Raw genomic sequence first — 22,699 nt, 5'->3', positions numbered from 1 at the left:
CAACGGGGGACATTCAATTGTTTTTGTTCACCAAAACAATCTCTGGTTCATGCCTATAATTTGATACATCAGTTGTTTCCAGAAACATAATAATGGCAATATAATCGACGGTTTTGATTGATTTGTCAAAATGAAGATATTGTCTTATTCAAAATTGGTATATATGTGTAGTAAAGGCTCTGAGGGATAGAAATACAATGGTACTATTTTCCAAAACAATATATTTAATTTAGTTGCCATGATTGATAGCCATTGGCTTACAGTTGCAGTTGTCTTTAGTGGAAGTTAGTGATGTAATTTTAGTGATGAGAATTGATTGACATTGTTTTACTTACAGCGTCTTTGGAGAGCACTTCTTCTGTGTGAGGAAGGACAATTCCCCGATGCAAAGTTTGAGCTAGTGCCTAAGCTCGACTTGTACAATCTTGAAGGTCGTACGATAATGCCATTGATAGAAAGACAGCTACGTCATAGGTTTACATCTTTTTGCCAAAGATGTGAAGATTGTATTTCTACATCACAATATCTCAGTGATGTATATCTGTTTGAATTTAATCCGTAAGTTTATATTTATCATGTCATCTCTGCAGCGACATCTAGTGACAATAAGATGTAAATTAGCTATGAACATATTTTGTAATCATGTTTAGATGTTTAGCAGGAAGGAGCAGGTCAGAGGTTAAATAATCTTAATCTTGGTATATAAACATCAGTATGGAGACAGGATTATGCCAAACTGATGCAAGTTGAAGGCAATCTTATTTTGGCATAAAATAGATTTGGATTTTGGCAAAGTGTAGGAACATTTTAAGCAGATTATAGCATGCCGTCAGTTCTGCATAAACTTTTGATTTCTGGAAATCTGTTCCTACATTGTTCAGTCGAAAATCCAAATGGCTCAGCCCAGGTCAGGGGAAGAAGCATTCCTTTCTATAAGGAATGTAGGGAATCTTAAACACAAATATTTATACAATCAGTGACAAATCTCTAGAGATTCTCAAAGAACCAACTTCCTGCTACATTCATGTATGACATCAATATTGCAATGGTAATATCCCCAGGAGGCTGGGATTCAAATTTATACAAATGATGGGGCTGACACCTCTCCCTTGGGGCTTAGCATCATTTCCCCATCCTTGAATACCTTTTTTTTTTTGATCTGTGAAACCATTCAGATCCCCACCCCATAATCATATATAGCTTTACTGGGCATCAAGAGATGAACACAATCCTGATGTAAGAATAGACCCAGGGTTCTTTCGCCACCCCAAGGGACTTATAGGTCCTTTAAATACAATCATGTTGAATGTTTACTTTGTTTTTGGGTTATAGCTTTGAAGCAGTTGATATCCCCACAATATAATCATACATCAACAAATACTGCTATTAGCAAATAGAACATAAACATTATTTTGATGTTTGCTCAAATAAACCAACCTGGTGAGCAATACAGACCCTCGAAGCTCTGGGCCTCTTGTTGGACTGTCAAGTTACTGTCTCGTGCACTGTTGACAACTGTCTGCTACTAGAAAACCAAAGTCGAAGTTGCCATGTCAAACAATCCTGAATAATACAGTTGTACTTCTCATTGTGATTGCACGACTACATAGTACAGAGTCAGGGGCATGTATCAATCTATGTATTACGTAGATACTACACTTATTTGCTGTTACAAAATTCCTACAACCTAATTACTCAAGTTCGAATAGACATAAGGAAATTATGAAGCAAACTGAACCATGATCTTTTGAACCATTATTTTGGTTAGCCGTGGTATTCCTATGGTTCATGTTTATTAGCTCACCTGGCCATAGTCCTGCATCTGTCGTTCGTCCATCCGTCAATATTTCCTTTAAATCCCTACTAGTCATGAACACCTGAATGGATTTTGATGAAATTTGGCCTGAAGCATTATTGGGCAAAGGAGATCAACTTTGTATAAACGTAACTTTGTATAAACAGCGGGTTTGGTATTCTTGGTTCCAGAGGGGTAGGGCCCAAAAGGGGAAATTTAGGCAAATCCTTTAAATCCCTACTTGTCCTGAGATCTTGAATGGATTTTAATGAAATTTTGTCTGAAGCATTATTGGGCAAATGACATCTAACATTGTATAAACAGAGGGAGTGGCTTCCCTTGGGCTGGAGGGGCGGGGCCCAATAAAGGAAATTCAGGTAATTCGTCTTAAATCCCAAGTAGTCCTGAATGCCTCAATCAATTTTGATGAAATGGTCTGGAGCATTATTAGGCAAAGGAGATCAAACATTGTATACAGAGGGTGTGACTCCCCTGGGGCTGGAGAAGCGGGGCTAAATAGGGGAAGTTGAGTTATATCCTCTAAATCCCCACTTGTCCTGAATACCTGGATGGATTTTGATGAAATTTGGTCTGAAGCATTATTGACCAAATGAAATATATGTTGTATAAATGAAGGATGTGGCACTTTTGGGGTGGGAGACCAATAGGGGAAATATAGAAATATAGAGAATGTGTCAAGAATGACACAATTTGGTGCAAGAATCGGAGATCATAGTGATTACATTGAGGGTGTTGATCTCATTCCCCCTAAACAACACATAGATAATGTTGTCAATGGTTCTGGTGTTAAATTTCTGGATTTTTGTATAGATTGTAATATTTGTGCTCTTAATGGCAGAATTGGTTCAAATGACTACACATGTATCTCTACCAAAGGTAAATCAGTTATTATGAATGAGGAATCGCAAACTCTTTTAGCTCGGTCAATCTTCCTTTTTATGAAAAGGAGACGTTGTAGACTGTGATACAATTGCTACATATTAGGTATTTTATCTTCATTATGTCTGTAATTAATGTGTTCCAAATGATGTATTGGTGATGGTATGGCAACTTGTCGGTAGGGGCTGCCCAACCACTATCGCTCTTCCTTCATCATTGCATATATAGCACAAATGTTCTATAAAGTATTGTAGTTTATAATTTATCAGATTGATATTGTGATGACGAGGATGGGGGTTGTGCAACTAGTCGGTAGGGATTGGCCCAACCACTCTTGCACTTCTCCCACCCTCGTATATAGGTTCTATATTTTGCATGTTCATGTACAATAATATGTTCTGGACCTTAAGTGTCTCGTAAGTCAGATTTGGCTGGGCATGTTTTACAAATATGTTTGTTATACCCCCGCAACAAAGTTAGGGGGGTATACTGGAATCAGGTTGTCTGTCCGCCCGTCCGTCCGTCTGTCTGTAGACGCATTTTGTCCGGACAACTCCTCCTAAACCAATGGACCAATTCTGATGAAACTTCACACAAATATTAATGATCATGTGTAGATGTGCATGCCACTTTATTGTTCTCAAAATTATGGTTCCTATAGCAACTAGTCACTATAAACAGGTTTTCCGATAAGAACCATAATAAGTTTGTCCGGACAACTCTTCCTAAACTAAATGAAACTTAACACAAATATAGAGGACCATGTGTAGATGTGCATGCCACTTTTTAACGTCAGGGTGCCTTTGGCACCTGCCGTTATAGGCGTGGTGGGGAAATGTTGTTACTGACAGATCTCTTCCGGCTAACTATTCCTCTTTTCTGTCATACAAATGATATACATCCGCAGCCTGATATAGTTCCTATTTTGATAGCAATTATTGACACAATTTAAGTGATGTAAATCGTGTTTACTGCAATTATTTAAAATGAAATGTTAATGTTTGGTGTTCTAGACTATTTTAGAGTATAATTATGAACTTTTTTCCTCGTCAGTATATGCAATTTTGTTGGCGTAGGATTACGTAGTTCTGTCTCGATACTGCCTTGAAACGAAAGTAGAAAAATCAGTTTGATCGTCGTGGAAATTTACATGCATTCACAGAGAAACTATTCACATCTGTTCATCCGGAGTTCATATGCAGGAACATTTGATAGCTTAAAACCAATCCTATTTACGTAGTCAAATGCACCCGAGCATTCCACGAGATAACATCAGCTGTCACGGGACTCTTCACTAGTCAGCCAAAATGGCGGTTATGTCTACTGTAACTAAACCAACAACCGTTCGCAGTTTCATATTCATTTGTAAGTCGCTAGAATACGTAAGAAATATGACCAGGAATTGAGGGCAAGTTGTAACAAACTACATTGCCGTTTTTTGTGAGGATTTTATTAAATAACGTTATTATTTGCTAATGATTATGATCCGTGACCGATGTACTGGCGGTGTCAAAACTAGATATGTCTCGTCGGACAACGCGACCGCAATTTTCTATCAGAGTTAAAATGTGTTACTTAAGGGGTCATTAAATAGATGTTTGATAGGCCTTATTAATAACTTAAAGTATAAATAAAATTAAAAAAACTTCGGCTGTGTACATCTTGGATTTTATCTTTAGTTGTAGTTACAACATGTTCTGTTATAATTAATAGACCGATTTGTCGCTCAGTTGATTCTTTTTTCAAAGTTTACAAGCAGCTTTACTGATTCAGGAGTATATCAATAATCTTTCACAAGCATTAAAGAAATGGGGAAAGAACTATACTCAGCTATTGTAAAGTTGTCAGCTGATATATCATATATGTTAAACATGTGTTCTGTAATATATATAGAATAGAAATACCAGGGCCAGATGAAGACATTTCATCTGATACAAATGTAACTGTCTGACTATAAAATCCAATTTTAAATTTCTTATAATATGACCTCAGACCCTGACGTTTCTCAGGGCCTTTGGCCCTTTGTTTTTCAAAATTATGGTTGTTATGGCAACTGGCCACTATATTACTGGGTTATCTTAGTTAGCCTCTAATTAACAGTTCCAATTCACCATTGATTCGTGCAGATTGCAGGGGTATTAGTCAGCCGTCCTGGCGACAGTTCTAGTTGAGTCCTGTGAAAAACATGTTGTAAAATATGTGTGACACGTAAATAAAACATTTTATTATTACTTATTATTTACTGATATGAGAGTATTTTGCCATGATTACTGAAATATCCAGATAAGCAATGCAGACCCTCTAGGCCTCTTGTTTATTCTGTGGTCAGTGGAATCAAAGGTGACAGTTCCAAGGTGAATTTAATTTTTTTTCTGTCTCAAACTGGTAGACTTTATAAAGAGAGGGCTCAGTACTAAAAACATACATGAAAAGTGTGAAGCATTAGGCATTCCAGACAAGTTTGTTAGTGTAAAATGTCTGTTACTCTGTATGAAAAGTTCCTTGAAAAACTAATTTAGATCTTGTTAAGGCCGTACTTGAATTTGGTTTCACTAGTTAGCTAGGGTATGTTATTGTTTGTGTTATTTTATACTCATTCACTTATTGTTGTGCACCCTGTTATATGATTTATTTATATATATTTACAGGGAAGGAGGTCTCCAGGAAGCCTTGAGGTCTGCCTTTTCATGTCCAAATATGACATGCAGTCGACAAAGGTATGTTATTTTTAGCTCAGTGTCTCCCTTTAAACAACTTCTTCTCAATGAAGTCCAGAGACCTGATGTTCGGCCTGTAGCATGCTGGGGTGAAGGGCTATCGATTTTGTTCAAATGTACATGGTGTATTTTGAGACTGATCAGTAAAACGAATGAAAGTATATCCATTTTGAATATTAACATTTGAATTTTGTTATTACTATTTCTCAGAAGTTCTTCTTAGATTTCACATGTAGGTTGACATATCTCCTCCTTACATTCCCCGTCCCCGGCCAGGAACTTGGGTGGGGGTAGGGAATGTAATTTTTTGTTTCGTCTGACTATCCTATATCCGTCCTTCCATCAATCCTTCCATTATCTTGTCAGAAACATTGTAGGTGTCCTCTTATCAAATTAATTTTCATCACTTCAGATTGATGAAGTTAAAGTTCAAGATTTTTGATAGGGGTGGTGGGGGGGGGGGGGGGGGGGGGGGGGGGTACATATTTTGCATTACACTGGTCTTCTTCTACACTGCTTGCCACTAGAACCTCATACTCTGAATAAGGGTCCACCTAGATGACGTGGTGTGTCATGTATCAAGAAAAGGTCACTCAATCTCCCACCAATATTTTGATCTTTGGCCAATGCAACATTGAAGAAAAAGTTTGTCCGGGCTCTATCTCCTTACTTACCATGTATTTTGGGTATGGATTCACCTTATTTCTCTCATATCTTGCCATTTTGGATAGAGTTTGCCATGTAAGATAGCTATGTAAGATAAATCTATCTTACATAGCATTTCACGCATGCGGAGTAATCTGCGTTCAAGGGGGACAATTGTTACAACGTCGTCTGCTTGTGATTACATCCGACAGTCCTTATCGTCGGTGTCGGTTTTGAAACGTTGGACTTAACTATAAATAAATACATACATTCTTAGATAAATATATATCATATCAGCAATAAACCAATAGGACTACACGGTTAAACGATTAGACATTTCATTTGAGCGAACATATAACTCTGTTACTGTAGACTAGGCCTACAGGCCTGTTGTAACAGTTACAGTACATGTACAGTACAGACTAGCCTACCCTACAGCTTTGTCATTTGTCATTAAAAACGTGTAAACACACACAATCACCTGGCAATGACAGGAAGTAAAATAAAAGCCATACATAAAAAAAAATTATAAAAAAGAAAATGTCAAACATCACAACCGATGAAATGGTTCCGTTTGTGTCAGCAAGGGGGCCTGGAATTTGTTTACTCTACTGAACTGTAAGTAACTGTTAGGCCTACTCAGTAACCTGTGTATTTGGAAGTTGGGAATTGGCTCTTAAATGAGCGAACATTCGGTAAAAATGACAACCCTCGGTGTTCATATAAAAATATTTATTTTAATTGTATCTCATTGAGTCTATATTTGTGTAGAATAACCAGGAAAACTAACTGTCATCCTATCCTTTCAAGAAAACTGGTTAAACACATATAATCTTATGTCACAGAAAAGATTGAATACTCGTATCGAGTCACTGTTCGCTGGTTCACAAACGAAGTTGCCAAAATCATAGTGAATTTAAAATTACCATCCACGAAAAATCGCCACGTCATGGCCATCGAGATCGACATCACTGTCAATAGCCTTGAACTATGAATAGACTTCCAATGACAGTCGTGACGTCACGTAGTGACGTAGTATTTTATAAAAAAAATGTGGCTTGGCAATACAAGGTACAGTGTGTTCCGTGAAATGATTAAATATGTCGAGGTGCAAATAAAATTATATGGAAAATTGGAAAACTCATTTCAGTGTTGGATTTCAGTATTGTTGATAGAACTTCTTTTTCTCGGATGTTGACAATTTGATCACGGCCACGTCAAAGTCAGTCAAGTTACGGCAACGTTCATCACTTAACGCCAAAATGAAGGAAATTTGTGTGCAAACCTTATTAGTTTGCCAAAATGATCTTTCAGAATATTAATGTTTTTAGCAAAAATGTCAAATAAAGAAATTAAAAAATTGAAGAAAATGGATAGCTGAGGGACGCTTTCGCCAGAAATTTGGTAATGATATGAGAGAAAAAGACTCTTTCGTTATGTATGTATGTAGGATAGGGATATTCCACCCTCGGGATCACAAAATGTGGTAAAACCCTCTGCAAGCCTCGGGTTTCACCACATTTTGTGACCCCTCGGGTGGAATATCCCTATCCTACATATACACATATGAAAGAGTCTTATATTATTCTGAATTTATCATTTTGCATTCTTCGGTTGGCATATTATTTCATAAGTGGTGGGGGGACTGCAATTCATCTTACTATCTTGTTTTCAAATGGATGTTTTATAATTTGTGTTAATATGATATTACTGGTTGAATATGTTTTGTCTTGCTGGGATTATAGGTGTGGAGGTCGTGCAACCACCAGAGTAGAATTTGAATTGGGAAACCCTCCAATGTTCCTCGCCATTTATCTTAACCACCTCAATTCCAACTCAGGAAGCATCAATTTTACTGAGGTTGTGGAGCTGTTTGAAGAAAGGTATGGTTAAAATAAATTGTCATATTGGATTGACGAGGCCATAAGGATGTACTGAAATAGAAAATTGTTTCAGGTTGGTAGAAAATAGGGCAATGCAAGATTTGGGGTTTTCAGGAAAATGAGATCATGGACATTCGTATGCTGTCCCTCAGTTGCTCTTGATAGCATGCAGCAGGCCTCCCATATATTTTCCAGTGAGGTAGTCACCAGCTACTACAAGGAGACTTTACCTCAAATTAACCCTGTTCATATAGGTGATAAAATCAGCAAACATACCAGTTGTTATCCCTTGGTTCTGTCCTTCTGTCAGGTGACATTTCCAAAGCATATCTCCAAAATCATTCCAAAATGTCACAAAATTTGCTACACATCAATCAATTGGACAAGTAGAGAAATGCCTTAATTTTGCTATAAAGCAGTTTTAATTTTCAAAATCATTTGAGATTTAACTCTTCAAAACTTTCTTCGGTAACACATATCAGTCTAGAGGTCTACTGTAGTACACATGCCTTTAATTCCACTATAGAGAACATCCAGTGTGGATATTTCTTTTAATTATCATAGAAACAAAAAGTCAAATCTATAGCTTATCTCCAAGACCATTTTGAATTATATAATTCCACGAAACTTCCTACGGTAGCACACTACAGTAGGACAGCCTGGCCATGGCAATTTTTTAGCACACCATCATCAGATGGTGGGCTATTCAAATCGCCCTGCGTCCGTGGTCCGTCGTCCGTCCGTCCGTCCCTCCGTCCGTCCCTCCGTCCGTCCGTAAACAATTCTTGTTATCGCTAATCCTCAGAAAGTACTGAAGGGATCTTTCTCAAATTTCATATGTGGGTTCCCCTTGGTGCCTAGTTATGCATATTGCATTTTGAGACCAATCGTAAAACAAGATGGCCGACAGGCAGCCATCTTGGATTTTGACAATTGAAGTTTGTTATCGCTATTTCTGAGAAAGCACTGAAGGGATCTTTCTCAAATTTCATATGTAGGTTCCCCTTGGTGCCTAGTTATGCATATTGCATTTTAAGACCAATCGGAAAACAATATGGCCGGCAGGCAGCCATCTTGTATTTTGACAATTGAAGTTTGTTATCGCTATTTCTGAGAAAGTACCCAAGGGATCTTTCTCAAATTTCATATGTAGATTCCCCTTGGTGCCTAGTTATGCATATTGCATTTTGAGACCAATCGGAAAACAACATGGCCGACAGGCAGCCATCTTGGATTTTGACAATTGAAGATTGTTATCGCTATTTCTGAGAAAGTACTGAAGGGATCTTTTTCAAATTTCATATGTAGGTTTCCCTTGGTGCTTAGTTATGCATATTGCATTTTGAGACCTATCGGAAAACAACATGGCCGACAGGCAGCCATCTTGGATTTTGATAATTGAAGTTTGTTATCGCTATTTCTGAGAAAGTATTGAAGGGATCTTTCTCAAATTTCATATGTAGATTCCCCTTGGTGCCTAGTTATGCATCTTGGATTTTGACAATTGAAGTTTGTTATCGCTATTCTGAGAAAGTACTGAAGGGATCTTTCTCAAATTTCATATGTAGGTTTCCCTTGGTGCCTAGTTATGCATATTGCATTTTGAGACCTATCGGAAAACAACATGGCCGACAGGCAGCCATCTTGGATTTTGACAATTGAAGTTTGTTATCGCTATTTCTGAGAAAGTACTGAAGGGATCTTTCTCAAATTTCATATGTAGATTCCCCTTGGTGCCTAGTTATGCATATTGCATTTTGAAACCAATCGGAAAACAACATGGCCGACAGGCAGCCATCTTAGATTTTGATAATTGAAGTTTGTTATCGCTATTTCTGAGAAAGCACTGAAGGGATCTTTCTCAAATTTCATATGTAGATTCCCCTTGGTGCCTAGTTATGCATATTGCATTTTGAGACCAATCGGAAAACAACATGGCCGACAGGTAGCCATCTTGGATTTTGACAATTGAAGTTGGTTATCGCTATTTCTGAGAAAGTACTGAAGGGATCTTTCTCAAATTTCATATGTAGGTTTCCCTTGGTGCCTTGTTATGCATATTGCATTTTGAGACCAATCAGAAAACAACATGGCCGACAGGCAGCCATCTTGGATTTTGATAATTGAAGTTTGTTATCGCTATTTCTGAGAAAGTACTGAAGGGATCTTTCTCAAATTTCATATGTAGATTCCCCTTGGTGCCTAGTTATGCATATTGCATTTTGAGACCAATCGGAAAACAACATGGCCGACAGGTAGCCATCTTAGATTTTGACAATTGAAGTTTGTTATCGCTATTTCTGAGAAAGCACTGAAGGGATCTTTCTCAAATTTCATATGTAGGTTTCCCTTGGTGCCTAGTTATGCATATTGCATTTTGAGACCTATCGGAAAACAACATGGCCAACAGGCAGCCATCTTGGATTTTGACAATTGAAGTTTGTTATCGCTATTTCTGAGAAAGTACTGAAGGGATCTTTCTCAAATTTCATATATAGGTTCCCCTTGGTGCCTAGTTATGCATATTACATTTTGAGACCTATCAGAAAACAACATGGCCGACAGGCAGCCATCTTAGATTTTGACAATTGAAGTTTGTTATCGCTATTTCTCAGAAAGTACTGAAGGGATCTTTCTCAAATTTCATATATAGGTTCCCCTTGGTGCCTAGTTATGCATATTACATTTTGAGACCTATCAGAAAACAACATGGCCGACAGGCAGCCATCTTAGATTTTGACAATTGAAGTTTGTTATCGCTATTTCTCAGAAAGTACTGAAGGGATCTTTCTCAAACATTTTTATAAGTTCCCCTTGGGTAGCACACCACAGTAAGACAGCCTGGCCATGGGCAATTTTTTTGTTAAGCAAATAACTCCTGTATTATGATATGCATAAAAAATGAAAAAATAAATGTACATTATAATTGGTATATTCAGTATGAAGTAGTACATACAGGCTTCACATTTATTAAAACAAAAATCAATAAATTGGTTCCGGATTTTAAATATCCGGATTTTCCGAACGTGTGTTTACACAGGAAATTTAGTTTTGCCTACAGCGCAAAATGGCAGCCCACAGAAAAGGTAAGATAGCGGAAAAACTTAATTTACAACATATGTCCAAACAAGATTAATTCTGTCTTTGGGATAGAGATATTTAATTTTAAATAGGTTTCAGACAAAAAATTGTGTAGAGAATTGTGCCATTTTGGGTCAAATATCATAATATTTTGCAATTTTTGAGAATTTTTTAAGCTGTTACCATGGTATTCACAGCTCTAAAAATCACAGAAAATATCAGTTTACTTATCCTTCAGAGCTCTATTAAAATTGCAAATGTTGTACAGATTTCAAATATATATACTTTATTAGAGGTTATATGTAAGGTTAACTGGCAGTGTTTACATATCTAAAACATGTGCCATATTTTTCAGAATTTGGCATTTTTACTGTACACTGCTACCTTGGTCTGTAGTTCTGCATATTGCATCTTGGGACCAATTGGAAAACAACATGGCCGACAGGCAGCCATCTTGTATTTTGACAATTGAAGTTTGTTATCGCTATTTTACAGAAGGTACTGAAGGGATCTTTCTCAAATTTCATGTGTAGGTTCCCCTTGGTCCCTGGTGTTGCCATTATCGCTAAATCTTAAATTTTATATATAGGTTCCCCTTGTTTGAAAAGTACTAGAGGGCTGTTTCTGAATTTACACAGATTAGTAAGACTTAGAGGAAGGGAAAAGTAGAGAAAAGATCAATCTGACATGGAACCTATAAAGATCATTCAATGGTGGGCGCCAAGATCCCTCTGGGATCTCTTGTTTGTTAAGCAAATAACTCCTGTATTATGATATGCATAAAAAATGAAAAAAAATAAATGTACACTATAATTGGTATATTCAGTATGATTTTTTCTCAAAATTATGGTTGCTATGGCAACTGGTCACTATAAACAGGTTTTCTGATAAGAACCATAACTTTAAGTTTGTCCGGACAACTCCCCCTAAACTAAATGGCCAATTTCAATGAAACTTCGCACAAATATAGAGGACCATATGTAGATGTGCATGCCACTTTATTTTTCTCAAAATTATGGTTGCTATGGCAACCGGTCACTATAAACAGGTTTTCCGATAAGAACTATAACTTTAAGTTTGTCCGGACAACTCCTCCTAAACTAAATGGCCAATTTCACTGAAACTTCACACAAATATAGAGGACCATATGTATATGTGCATGCCACTTTATTTTTCTCAAAATTATGGTTGCTATGGCAACTGGTCACTATAAACAGGTTTTCTGATAAGAACCATAACTTTAAGTTTGTCCGGACAACTCCTCCTAAACTAAATGGCCAATTTCAATGAAACTTCACACAAATATAGAGGACCATGTGTAGATGTGCATGCCACTTTTTTTTTCAAAATTATGGTTGTTATGGCAACTGGTCACTATGGTAGCAGTGTACAGTAAAAATGCCAAATTCTGAAAAATATGGCACATGCTTTAGATATGTAAACATTGCCAGTTAACCTTACATATAACCGCTAATAAAGTATATATACAGTAAAACTCACTTGTGTCGAACACGGTTGAATCGAATACATCGGATGAGTCGAACGTTTCGTTCGGTCCCGATTTGTTCCCTTCTTTATCTTAGTAAATTAAGCACGGATGACTCGAACACTGTTGAATCGAATACTGCGGTTGTGTCGAATATATTTTGTGGTCCCTCCCTTCTAAACTATACCAAAATTTCCATTTTTGTGTCGAACATCGAGGCGTCATGCTGTCTCAGGTAAAATTTGCTGGCCTCGTCTGATTGACCGAGTGTGACCGATCACCCGTAACGGTGTAAACAGAGCCTATTATTAGTTTCCGGCTGTCGGTTACGCATCATCCAATTGTTTATACAGGTGCTCAGGTGAAGTAAAACGTTCAGGTATACATAACTAAGAATAAAATGTGCACGTTTTAGTCTACAAACCGATGTGTTCTGTTTACTGTTTTGATGCACAAGGCCGCCGAAAAAAATAAGGAAAAGGTAAACGGTAAATTACATATCTTCAATCCAAAAATGAAAAAAAAAATACCTGTCTGTCATTGATTTATCTATATATGCCTAAATTCTGAATACGACGATGCAATAGTAACAATGATATGCGGAATGTTTTTACTCTGTTCAAAAGATTGTGGCAATGCATGATTATGCAGCCGATAAAACACTGACCGCGGCCTTCACCTTTGATACAAAATCAGCACGCGTACGGTCGATCAATTTTCCCGGACTGTTTGTTGTTTAATATTGTTAAATTGGAGAACAATATAAACGGATTTAAAGATAGATAATATGAGTACAATATATACATTTATATTCTTATAATATATGTAACGTTTTCATAGAATATTATGCTGTCATTTGCGACTCCCGTGTGTAAATCGTGTGTCTATGTCAAAGACTATTTTACGCATGAACTTTGTTTTTATCTGTAACTGTGCACAATATTGTTTATTAGATAAAGAAATAATTGTTATCATGTACAATTAATTAATTTCTTTGTTATTATGTATTGCTTATTTTCGACTATCTTATCATGCAAGCACTTGTTCTGCATACAACCGATGATAGTTGGGTTTTGTCTCCGTATACAAACACGGATAAGTCGAACCATCGGATAAGTCGAATATTTTGCTTGGTCCCGTCGACTTCGACTTATCCGAGTTTTACTGTATTTGAAATCTGTACAACATTTGCAATTTTAATAGAGCTCTGAAGGATAAGTAAACTGATATTTTCTGTGATTTTTAGAGCTGTGAATACCATGGTAACAGCTTAAAAAATTCTCAAAAATTGCAAAATATTATGATATTTGACCCAAAATGGCACAATTCTCTACACAATTTTTTTTCTGAAACCTATTTAAAATTAAATATCTCTATCCCAAAGACAGAATTAATCTTGTTTGGACATATGTTGTAAATTAAGTTTTTCCGCTATCTTACCTTTTCTGTGGGCTTCCATTTTGCGCTGTAGGCGAAACTAAATTTCCTGTGTAAACACACGTTCGGAAAATCCGGATATTTAAAATCCGGAACCAATTTATTGATTTTTGTTTTAATAAATGTGAAGCCTGTATGTACTACTTCATACTGGATATACCAATTATAGTGTACATTTATTTTTTCATTTTTATGAACGTCGTCCGTCAACATTTGCTTCAAATCGCTACTAGTCAAAAAGTTCTTATTGGATTTTGACCAAATTCGGCCAGAAACATCCTTGGCAGAAGGGGAACAGATTTTGCATAAATGGTGACTCTGACCCCCGAAGGGCCAAAGGGGCGGGGCCCAATAGGGGAAATAGAGGTAATTCCTTTAAATCGCTACTAGTCATAAAGTTATGAATGGATTTGAACCCAATTTGGTCAGAAACATCCTTGGGGGAAGGGGAACAGATTTTGCATAAATGGTAGCTCTGACCCCGGAGGGGCCAAAGGGACGGGGCCCAATAGGGGAAATAGAGGTAATTCCTTTAAAGCGCTACTAGGCATAAAGTTATGAATGGATTTGAACCCAATTTGGTCAGAAACATCCTTGGCAGAAGGGGAACAGATTTTGCATAAATGGTGACTCTGACCCCAGAGGGGCCAAAAGGGCGGGGCCCATTAGGGGAAATAGAGGTAATTCCTTTAAATCGCTACTAGTTGTTAAGTTATGAAGGGATTTGAACCCAATTTGGTCAGAAACATCCTTGGGAGAAGGGGAACAGATTTTGCATAAATGGTGACTCTGACCCCCGAGGGGCCAAAGGGGCGGGGCCCAATAGGGGAAATAGAGGTAATTCCTTTAAATCGCTACTTGTCATAAAGTTATGAATGGATTTGAACCCAATTTGGTCAGAAACATCCTTGGGGGAAGGGGAACAGATTTTGCATAAATGGTGACTCTGACCCCCGAGGGGCCAAAGGGGCGGGGCCCAATAGGGGAAATAGAGGTAATTCCTTTGAATCACTACTAGTCATAAAGTTATGAATGGATTTGAACCCAATTTGGTCAGAAACATCCTTGGGGGAAGAAGAACAGATTTTGCATAAATGGTGACTCTGACCGCAAAGGGGCCAAAGGGGCGGGGCCCAATAGGGGAAATAGAGGTAATTCCTTTAAATCGCTACTAGTCATAAAGATTTGAATGGATTTGAACCCAAGTTGGTCAGAAGCATCCTTTGGGGAAGGGGAACAGATTTTGCATAAATGGTAGCTCTGACCCCAGAGGGGCCAAAGGGGCGGGGCCCAATAGGGGAAATAGAGGTAATTCCTTTAAATCGCTACTTGTCATAAAATTATGAATGGATTTGAACCCAATTTGGTCAGAAACATCCTTGGTGGAAGGGGAACAGATTGTGCATAAATGGTGACTCTGACCCCCGAGGGGCCAAAAGGGCGGGGCCCAATAGGTGAAATAGAGGTAATTCCTTTGAATCGCTACTAGTCATAAAGTTATGAATGGATTTGAACCCAATTTGGTCAGAAACATCCTTGGGGGAAGAAGAACAGATTTTGCATAAATGGTGACTCTGACCCCAAAGGGGCCAAAGGGGCGGGGCCCAATAGGGGAAATAGAGGTAATTCCTTTAAATCGCTACTAGTTATTAAGTTATGAATGGATTTGAACCCAATTTGGTCAGAAACATCCTTGGGGGAAGGGGAAGAGATATTGCATAAATGGTGACTCTGACCCCAAAGGGGCGGGGCCCAATAGGGGAAATAGGGGTAATTATTTTAAATCGCTACTAATCATAAAGTTATGAATGGATTTGAACCCAATTTAATTAGAAACATCCTTGGGGGAAGAAGAACAGATTTTGCGTAAATGGTGACTCTGACCCCAAAGGGGCCAAAGGGGCGGGGCCCATTAGGGGAAATAGAGGTAATTCCTTTAAATCGCTACTTGTCATAAAGTTATGAATGGATTTGAACCCAATTTGGTCAGAAACATCCTTGGGGGAAGGGAAACAGATTTTGCATAAATGGTGACTCTGACCCCCGAGGGGCCAAAGATGCGGGGCCCATTAGGGGAAATAGAGGTAATTCCTTTGAATCACTACTAGTCATAAAGTTATGAATGGATTTGAACCCAATTTGGTCAGAAACATCCTTCGGGGAAGAAGAACAGATTTTGCATAAATGGTGACTCTGACCGCAAAGGGGCCAAAGGGGCGGGGCCCAATAGGGGAAATAGAGGTAATTCCTTTAAATCGCTACTAGTCATAAAGATTTGAATGGATTTGAACCCAAGTTGGTCAGAAGCATCCTTTGGGGAAGGGGAACAGATTTTGCATAAATGGTAGCTCTGACCCCAGAGGGGCCAAAGGGGCGGGGCCCAATAGGGGAAATAGAGGTAATTCCTTTAAATCGCTACTTGTCATAAAATTATGAATGGATTTGAACCCAATTTGGTCAGAAACATCCTTGGTGGAAGGGGAACAGATTGTGCATAAATGGTGACTCTGACCCCCGAGGGGCCAAAAGGGCGGGGCCCAATAGGTGAAATAGAGGTAATTCCTTTAAATCGCTACTAGTTATTAAGTTATGAATGGATTTGAACCCAATTTGGTCAGAAACATCCTTGGGGGAAGAAGAACAGATATTGCATAAATGGTGACTCTGACCCGAAAGGGGCGGGGCCCAATAGGGGAAATAGGGGTAATTATTTTAAATCGCTACTTATCATAAAGTTATGAATGGATTTGAACCCAATTTAATTAGAAACATCCTTGGGGGAAGAAGAACAGATTTTGCATAAATGGTGACTCTGACCCCCGAGGGGCCAAAGGGGCGGGGCCCAATAGGTGAAATAGAGGTAATTCCTTTGAATCACTACTAGTCATAAAGTAAGGAATGCATGTTCTAAAAGCAATTCTTGAGGTCTTTCAGACCTTAGAGAGTCAGGACTTCATTAATCTTTAAAGCAGTTTGGATTCCCACACTATAACCATATATAGCATTGTTAGAGATTAACAAATAAAACAAATTGAATATGAACATTATTTTGACATTTGGCCTAATCCAACCAGGTGAGCGATGCAGGCCCCATGGGCCTCTTGTTTATACATATCATAATACAGGAGTTATTTGCTTAACAAAAAAATTGCCCATGGCCAGGCTGTCTTACTGTGGTGTGCTACCTTATACATCACTTTTGTTAATTCTAATTTTACTAAAAACCCCATGAATGTCTAGAATATGTTCCGACGAACAAAATGACATATCGGGTTACTGTGTATCTTTAATAGTCACCGAGTATTGCTGATTTCCCTGAGAGGTGTATTTTGACAACTTTTTCTCCCAATCCAGTAATAAGGGGAGGTAATTTTAAAGATGAAAACTCCCATAATTCTGTATATCTCTTGAATAAAGTTGTGTTTTGAGTTGAATGTGGTACTTTGAGTCTCTGTGCATGTAATCAAGCAAAAAACTGTATACAACTATCAAATTTAGCCTTGTAATATGACGTCATAGTTACCATGACGTCATCAGTAACTATGACGTCATCAGATGGTATCTATGACGTCATAAATACTCAATGGTGTCATAATAAATAACCAAATTCCTTTCCAAACCTCAGCTTAGCAACACATGCAATATTCTAACTGATAAATCATGACATGACATCCAAGATTTCAAAATGTCATGCCTATGACATCACAGTCATCTGTTTCCACCCCGGTAATTCAGATATGTACCAATGATCATATGAAAGTGTCCGCTGATCCCATTTTATGCGGAAAATGCTATTTTTTCTGCTTTACCGAAGGAAGTGACAATAATTGACAATATTGTATCAACCGTACACTCAATCAATTGAAATTACATGCTTACCAATGTATAAATAAATTGAAAATAATGGTTTCACCAAATATTTCAAAAAATAACACTTACTGTAATAGGTTCCATGGATACGGGGTAATAAATCAGGTAAAACAAACCAGAATTCAGTCTATATGGTTTGTTAGATACCCAATAAGTTATTTTGGGTTTGTTATAAAACATAGAATATCTTTTCAATTTACACTGACTCATTAACATTATGCTTAATTAACCCACCCTTAAAATGGGTAAATATGCGAGTTACCTCCCTTGATTCCTCTAATATGACAAGCCAGATAATAAACAAGTTTTAAATTGTTTTTATGCATTTTTGAGCAATAATGAACTAAAATGCAGCTTAATCAAGCATAATTAAGCACAATTTCCAAAAAATAACATTTTTCAGCCCTTATAAGGTAGCAGTGTACAGTAAAAATGCCAAATTCTGAAAAATATGGCACATGCTTTAGATATGTAAACATTGCCAGTTAACCTTACATATAACCGCTAATAAAGTATATATATTTGAAATCTGTACAACATTTGCAATTTTAATAGAGCTCTGAAGGATAAGTAAACTGATATTTTCTGTGATTTTTAGAGCTGTGAATACCATGGTAACAGCTTAAAAAATTCTCAAAAATTGCAAAATATTATGATATTTGACCCAAAATGGCACAATTCTCTACACAATTTTTTTTCTGAAACCTATTTAAAATTAAATATCTCTATCCCAAAGACAGAATTAATCTTGTTTGGACATATGTTGTAAATTAAGTTTTTCCGCTATCTTACCTTTTCTGTGGGCTTCCATTTTGCGCTGTAGGCGAAACTAAATTTCCTGTGTAAACACACGTTCGGAAAATCCGGATATTTAAAATCCGGAACCAACTTATTGATTTTTGTTTTAATAAATGTGAAGCCTGTATGTACTACTTCATACTGGATATACCAATTATAGTGTACATTTATTTTTTCATTTTTTATACATATCATAATACAGGAGTTATTTGCTTAACAAAAAAATTGCCCATGGCCAGGCTGTCTTACTGTGGTGTGCTACCTATATTACTGGGTTATCTCAGTTAGTCTCTAATTAAGTTCCAATTCACCATTGATTCGTGCAGATTGCGGGGGTATTAGTCAGCCATCCTGGCGACAGTTCTAGTTCAAAATTGGGCATTTTTACTGTACACTGCTACCTTATAAGGGTTGAAAAATGTCATTTTCTTGAAAATGTGCTTAATCATGCTTGATCAAGCTTCATTTTCATTCATTGTTGCTCAAAAATACACAAAAACAATTTAAAACTTGTTAAACATCTAGCTTGTCATGCAAGTTGAATCAAGGGAGGTAACTCGCTTATCTGCCCATTTTAAGGTTGGGTTGATTAAGCATAATGTTAATAAATCAGTGTTAATTGAAAAATTATTTTATGTTTTATAACAAACCTAAAATAACTTATTGGGTATCTCACAGTCCATATAGACTGAATTCTGGTTTATTTTACCTGATTTATTACCCCGTATCCATGGAACCTATTACAGTAAGTGCTATTTTTTGAAATTTTTGGTGAAAACATTATTTTCAGGTTATTTATACAATGATAAGCATGTAATTTCAATGGCTTGAGGGTACAGTTGATACAATATTGTCAATTATTGTCATTTACTTAGGTAAAGCAGAAAAAATAGCATTTTCCGCATAAAATGAGATCAGCGGACACTTTCATATGATCATTGGTACATATCTGAATAACCAGGGTGGAAACAGATGACTGTGATGTCATAGGCATGACATTTTGAAATCTTGGATGTCATGTCATTATTTATCAGTTAGAATAGTGCATGTGTTGCTAAGCTGAGGTTTGGATATGATTTTGGTTATTTATTATGACACCATTGAGTATTTATGACGTCATAGTAACCATCTGATGATGTCATAGTTACTGATGACGTCATAGTAGCTATGATGTCATATAACAAGGCTAAATTTGATATTTGTATAGTATTTTTTGCTTGATTACATGCACAAAGACTCAAAGTACCATATTCAACTTAAAACACAAATTTTTTCAAGAGATATACAGAATTATGGGAGTTTTCATTTTCAAAATTACCTCCCCTCATTACTGGATTGGGAGAAAAAGTTGTCAAAATACACCTCTCAGGAAAATCAGCAATACTCGGTGACTATTAAAGATACACAGTAATCCGATATGTCATTTTGTTTGTTGGAACATATTCCAGACATTCATGGGGGTTTTAGTAGAATTGGAATTAAATAAGATGATGTATAAGGTAGCACACTACAGTAGGACAGCCTGGCCATGGGCAATTTTTTTGTTAAGCAAATAACTCCTGTATTATGATATGCATAAAAAATGAAAAAATAAATGTACACTATAATTGGTATATTCAGTATGAAGAAGTACATACAGGCTTCACATTTGTTAAAACAAAAATTAATAAATTGGTTCCGGATTTTAAATTTCCGGATTTTCCGCAAGTGTGTTTACACAGGAAATTTAGTTTTGCCTACAGCGAAAAATGGATGCCCACAGTAAAGGTGAGATAGCGGAAAAACTTAATTTACAACATATGTCAAAACAAGATTAATTCTGTCTTTGGGATAGAGATATTTGATTTTAAATAGGTTTCAGAAAAAAAATTGTGTAGAGAATTGTGTCATTTTGGGTCAAATATCATAATATTTTGCAATTTTTGAGCATTTTGAGGTCATCTGACCACCTATAGTCATCATACTTTGTCCATCGTCATGCGCCGTCCGCCGTCCGCTGTGTGTAAACTAAACTTTTTACAATTCAAACTTCTTCCCAAGTTCCACCAGTGGGATTGAGCTGAAACTTGCCTGAAATGATCCTGAGATGGTCCTGACCAAATGTTGTTATTTTTCGGGTCGGTCCGAAATCCAAGATGGCCGCCATAGCCGCCATTTTGAAAACGCATTTTAAACTTCTTCTCATATTCCACCAGTGCTATTGAGCTGAAACTTGCCAGAAATGATCCTGAGATGGTCCTGACCAAGTGTTGTTATTTTTTGGGTCGGTCCGAAATCCAAGATGGCCGCCATAGCCGCCATCTTCAAAAACACATTTTAAACTTCTTCTCAAGTTCCACCAGTGCTATTGAGCTGAAACTTGTCTGAAATGATCCTGAGATGATCCTGACCAAGTGTTGTTATTTTTCGGGTCGGTCCGAAATCCAAGATGGCCGCCATCTTGAAAAAACACATTTAAAACTTCTTCTCAAGTTTGACCAGTGCTATTGAGCTGAAACTTGCCTGAAATGATCCTGATATGGTCCTGACCAAGTGTTGTTATTTTTCGGGTCGGTCCGAAATACAAGATGGCCGCCATAGCCGCCCTCTTCAAAAACACATTTTAAGCTTCTTCTCACATTCCACCAGTGCTATTGAGCTGAAACTTGCCTGAAATGATCCTGATATGATCCCGACCAAGTGTTGTTATTTTTCGGGTCAGTCCGAAATCCAAGATGGCCGCCATAGCCGCCATTTTGAAAAACACATTTTAAACTTCTTCTCAAGTTCAACCTGTGCTATTGAGCTGAAACTTGCCTGAAATGATCCTGATATGATCCTGACCAAGTGTTGTTATTTTTCGGGTCGGTCCGAAATCCAAGATGGCTGCCGTGGCCGCCATCTTGAAAAACACATTTTAAACTTCTTCTCAAGTTCCACCAGTGCTGTTGGGCTGAAACTTGCCTGAAATGATCCTGAGATGATCCTGACCAAGTGTTGTTATTTTTCGGGCCGATTCGAAATCCAAGATGGCCGCCATAGCCACCATCTTGAAAAACACATTTTAAACTTCTTCTCGAGTTCCACCAGTGCTATTGAGCTGAAACTTGCCTGACATGTTCTTGAGAGGATCCTGACCAAGTGTTGTTATTTTTTTATTGGTCTGAAATCCAAGATGGCCGCCATGGCTGCTATCTTGAAAAACACATTTTAAACTTCTCCAGTTCCATTGGTGCCATTGAGCTGGAAATGGGTGAGAATGTTAAGGAAGGAGGGCCAACAAAGTCTTGTTATTTTTCGGCCTAGTAAAATCATTGACTTGGCAGCCATGGCGGCCATTTTGTTACATGATTGTGCAATCATGGTTTTCCTGAACAATGCCTATTTCAAACTTCTTCTCAAATTCCACCAGTGGAATTCAGCTTTAACTTACCAGAAATTATCCTTAGATGATATGGTCCAGACCAAGTGTTGTTATTTATTGGGTCAGTCAGAAATCCAAGATGGCCACCATGGCCAACAGTGCCAATATACTTGCTACAGAGAATACATACTGCAATAATATAAGGGTTTTAATTTAGAGTCAGATGACTGTTTAGGCCCCTGGGCCTCTTGTTTAAGCTGCTACCATGGTATTCACAGCTCTAAAAATCACAGAAAATATCAGTTAACTTATCCTTCAGAGCTGTATTAAAATTGCAAATGTTGTACAGATTACAAATACATGTATATATACTTTATTAGAGTTTATATGTAGGGTTAACTGGCAATGTTTACATATCTAAGACATGTGTCATATTTTTCAAAATTGGTCATTTTTACTGTACACTGCTATCTACACACATAAATTGAGTAGTCTTGTAGTGTCATCTGCTGAAGAGGAGTTTTCAATTTTGATATTTCTTTGGTTTTCATGGAAAAAGTCATTTTCACTGATTTCAGCATATTCCCGGACATAACTTCAGAGCTTCATTAAACTTTGTACATGTACACATATCAAGTGGATTGTGAACTTTGACCCAAATGTGTCAATAAGACTCTAATCACCACTTCTTTTCCATCCCTCAAACATATCTTATTGAATAACCTCATGCCATGACTTGGCTCC

General features: G+C 37.3%; 1 protein-coding gene across 1 annotated transcript in view; it reads left to right on the top strand.

Moving 5' to 3' along the window:
- The window catches only part of LOC117326317, a 35,939-nt gene that overhangs the window by 10,227 nt on the left and 3,013 nt on the right, over positions 1–22,699 (top strand). Inside the window, exons 4-6 of the mRNA XM_033883014.1 lie at positions 338–558; positions 5,344–5,412; positions 7,803–7,940. Of these exons, the coding sequence (XP_033738905.1) occupies positions 338–558; positions 5,344–5,412; positions 7,803–7,940 (428 nt within the window). The remainder of the gene's footprint in view (positions 1–337; positions 559–5,343; positions 5,413–7,802; positions 7,941–22,699) is intronic.

The sequence above is a fragment of the Pecten maximus genome, chromosome 4 (genome assembly GCF_902652985.1).
Source record: "Pecten maximus chromosome 4, xPecMax1.1, whole genome shotgun sequence".
In the NCBI taxonomy this organism is placed as follows: domain Eukaryota; kingdom Metazoa; phylum Mollusca; class Bivalvia; order Pectinida; family Pectinidae; genus Pecten; species Pecten maximus.
This window is presented reverse-complemented; position numbering and strand designations above follow the sequence as displayed.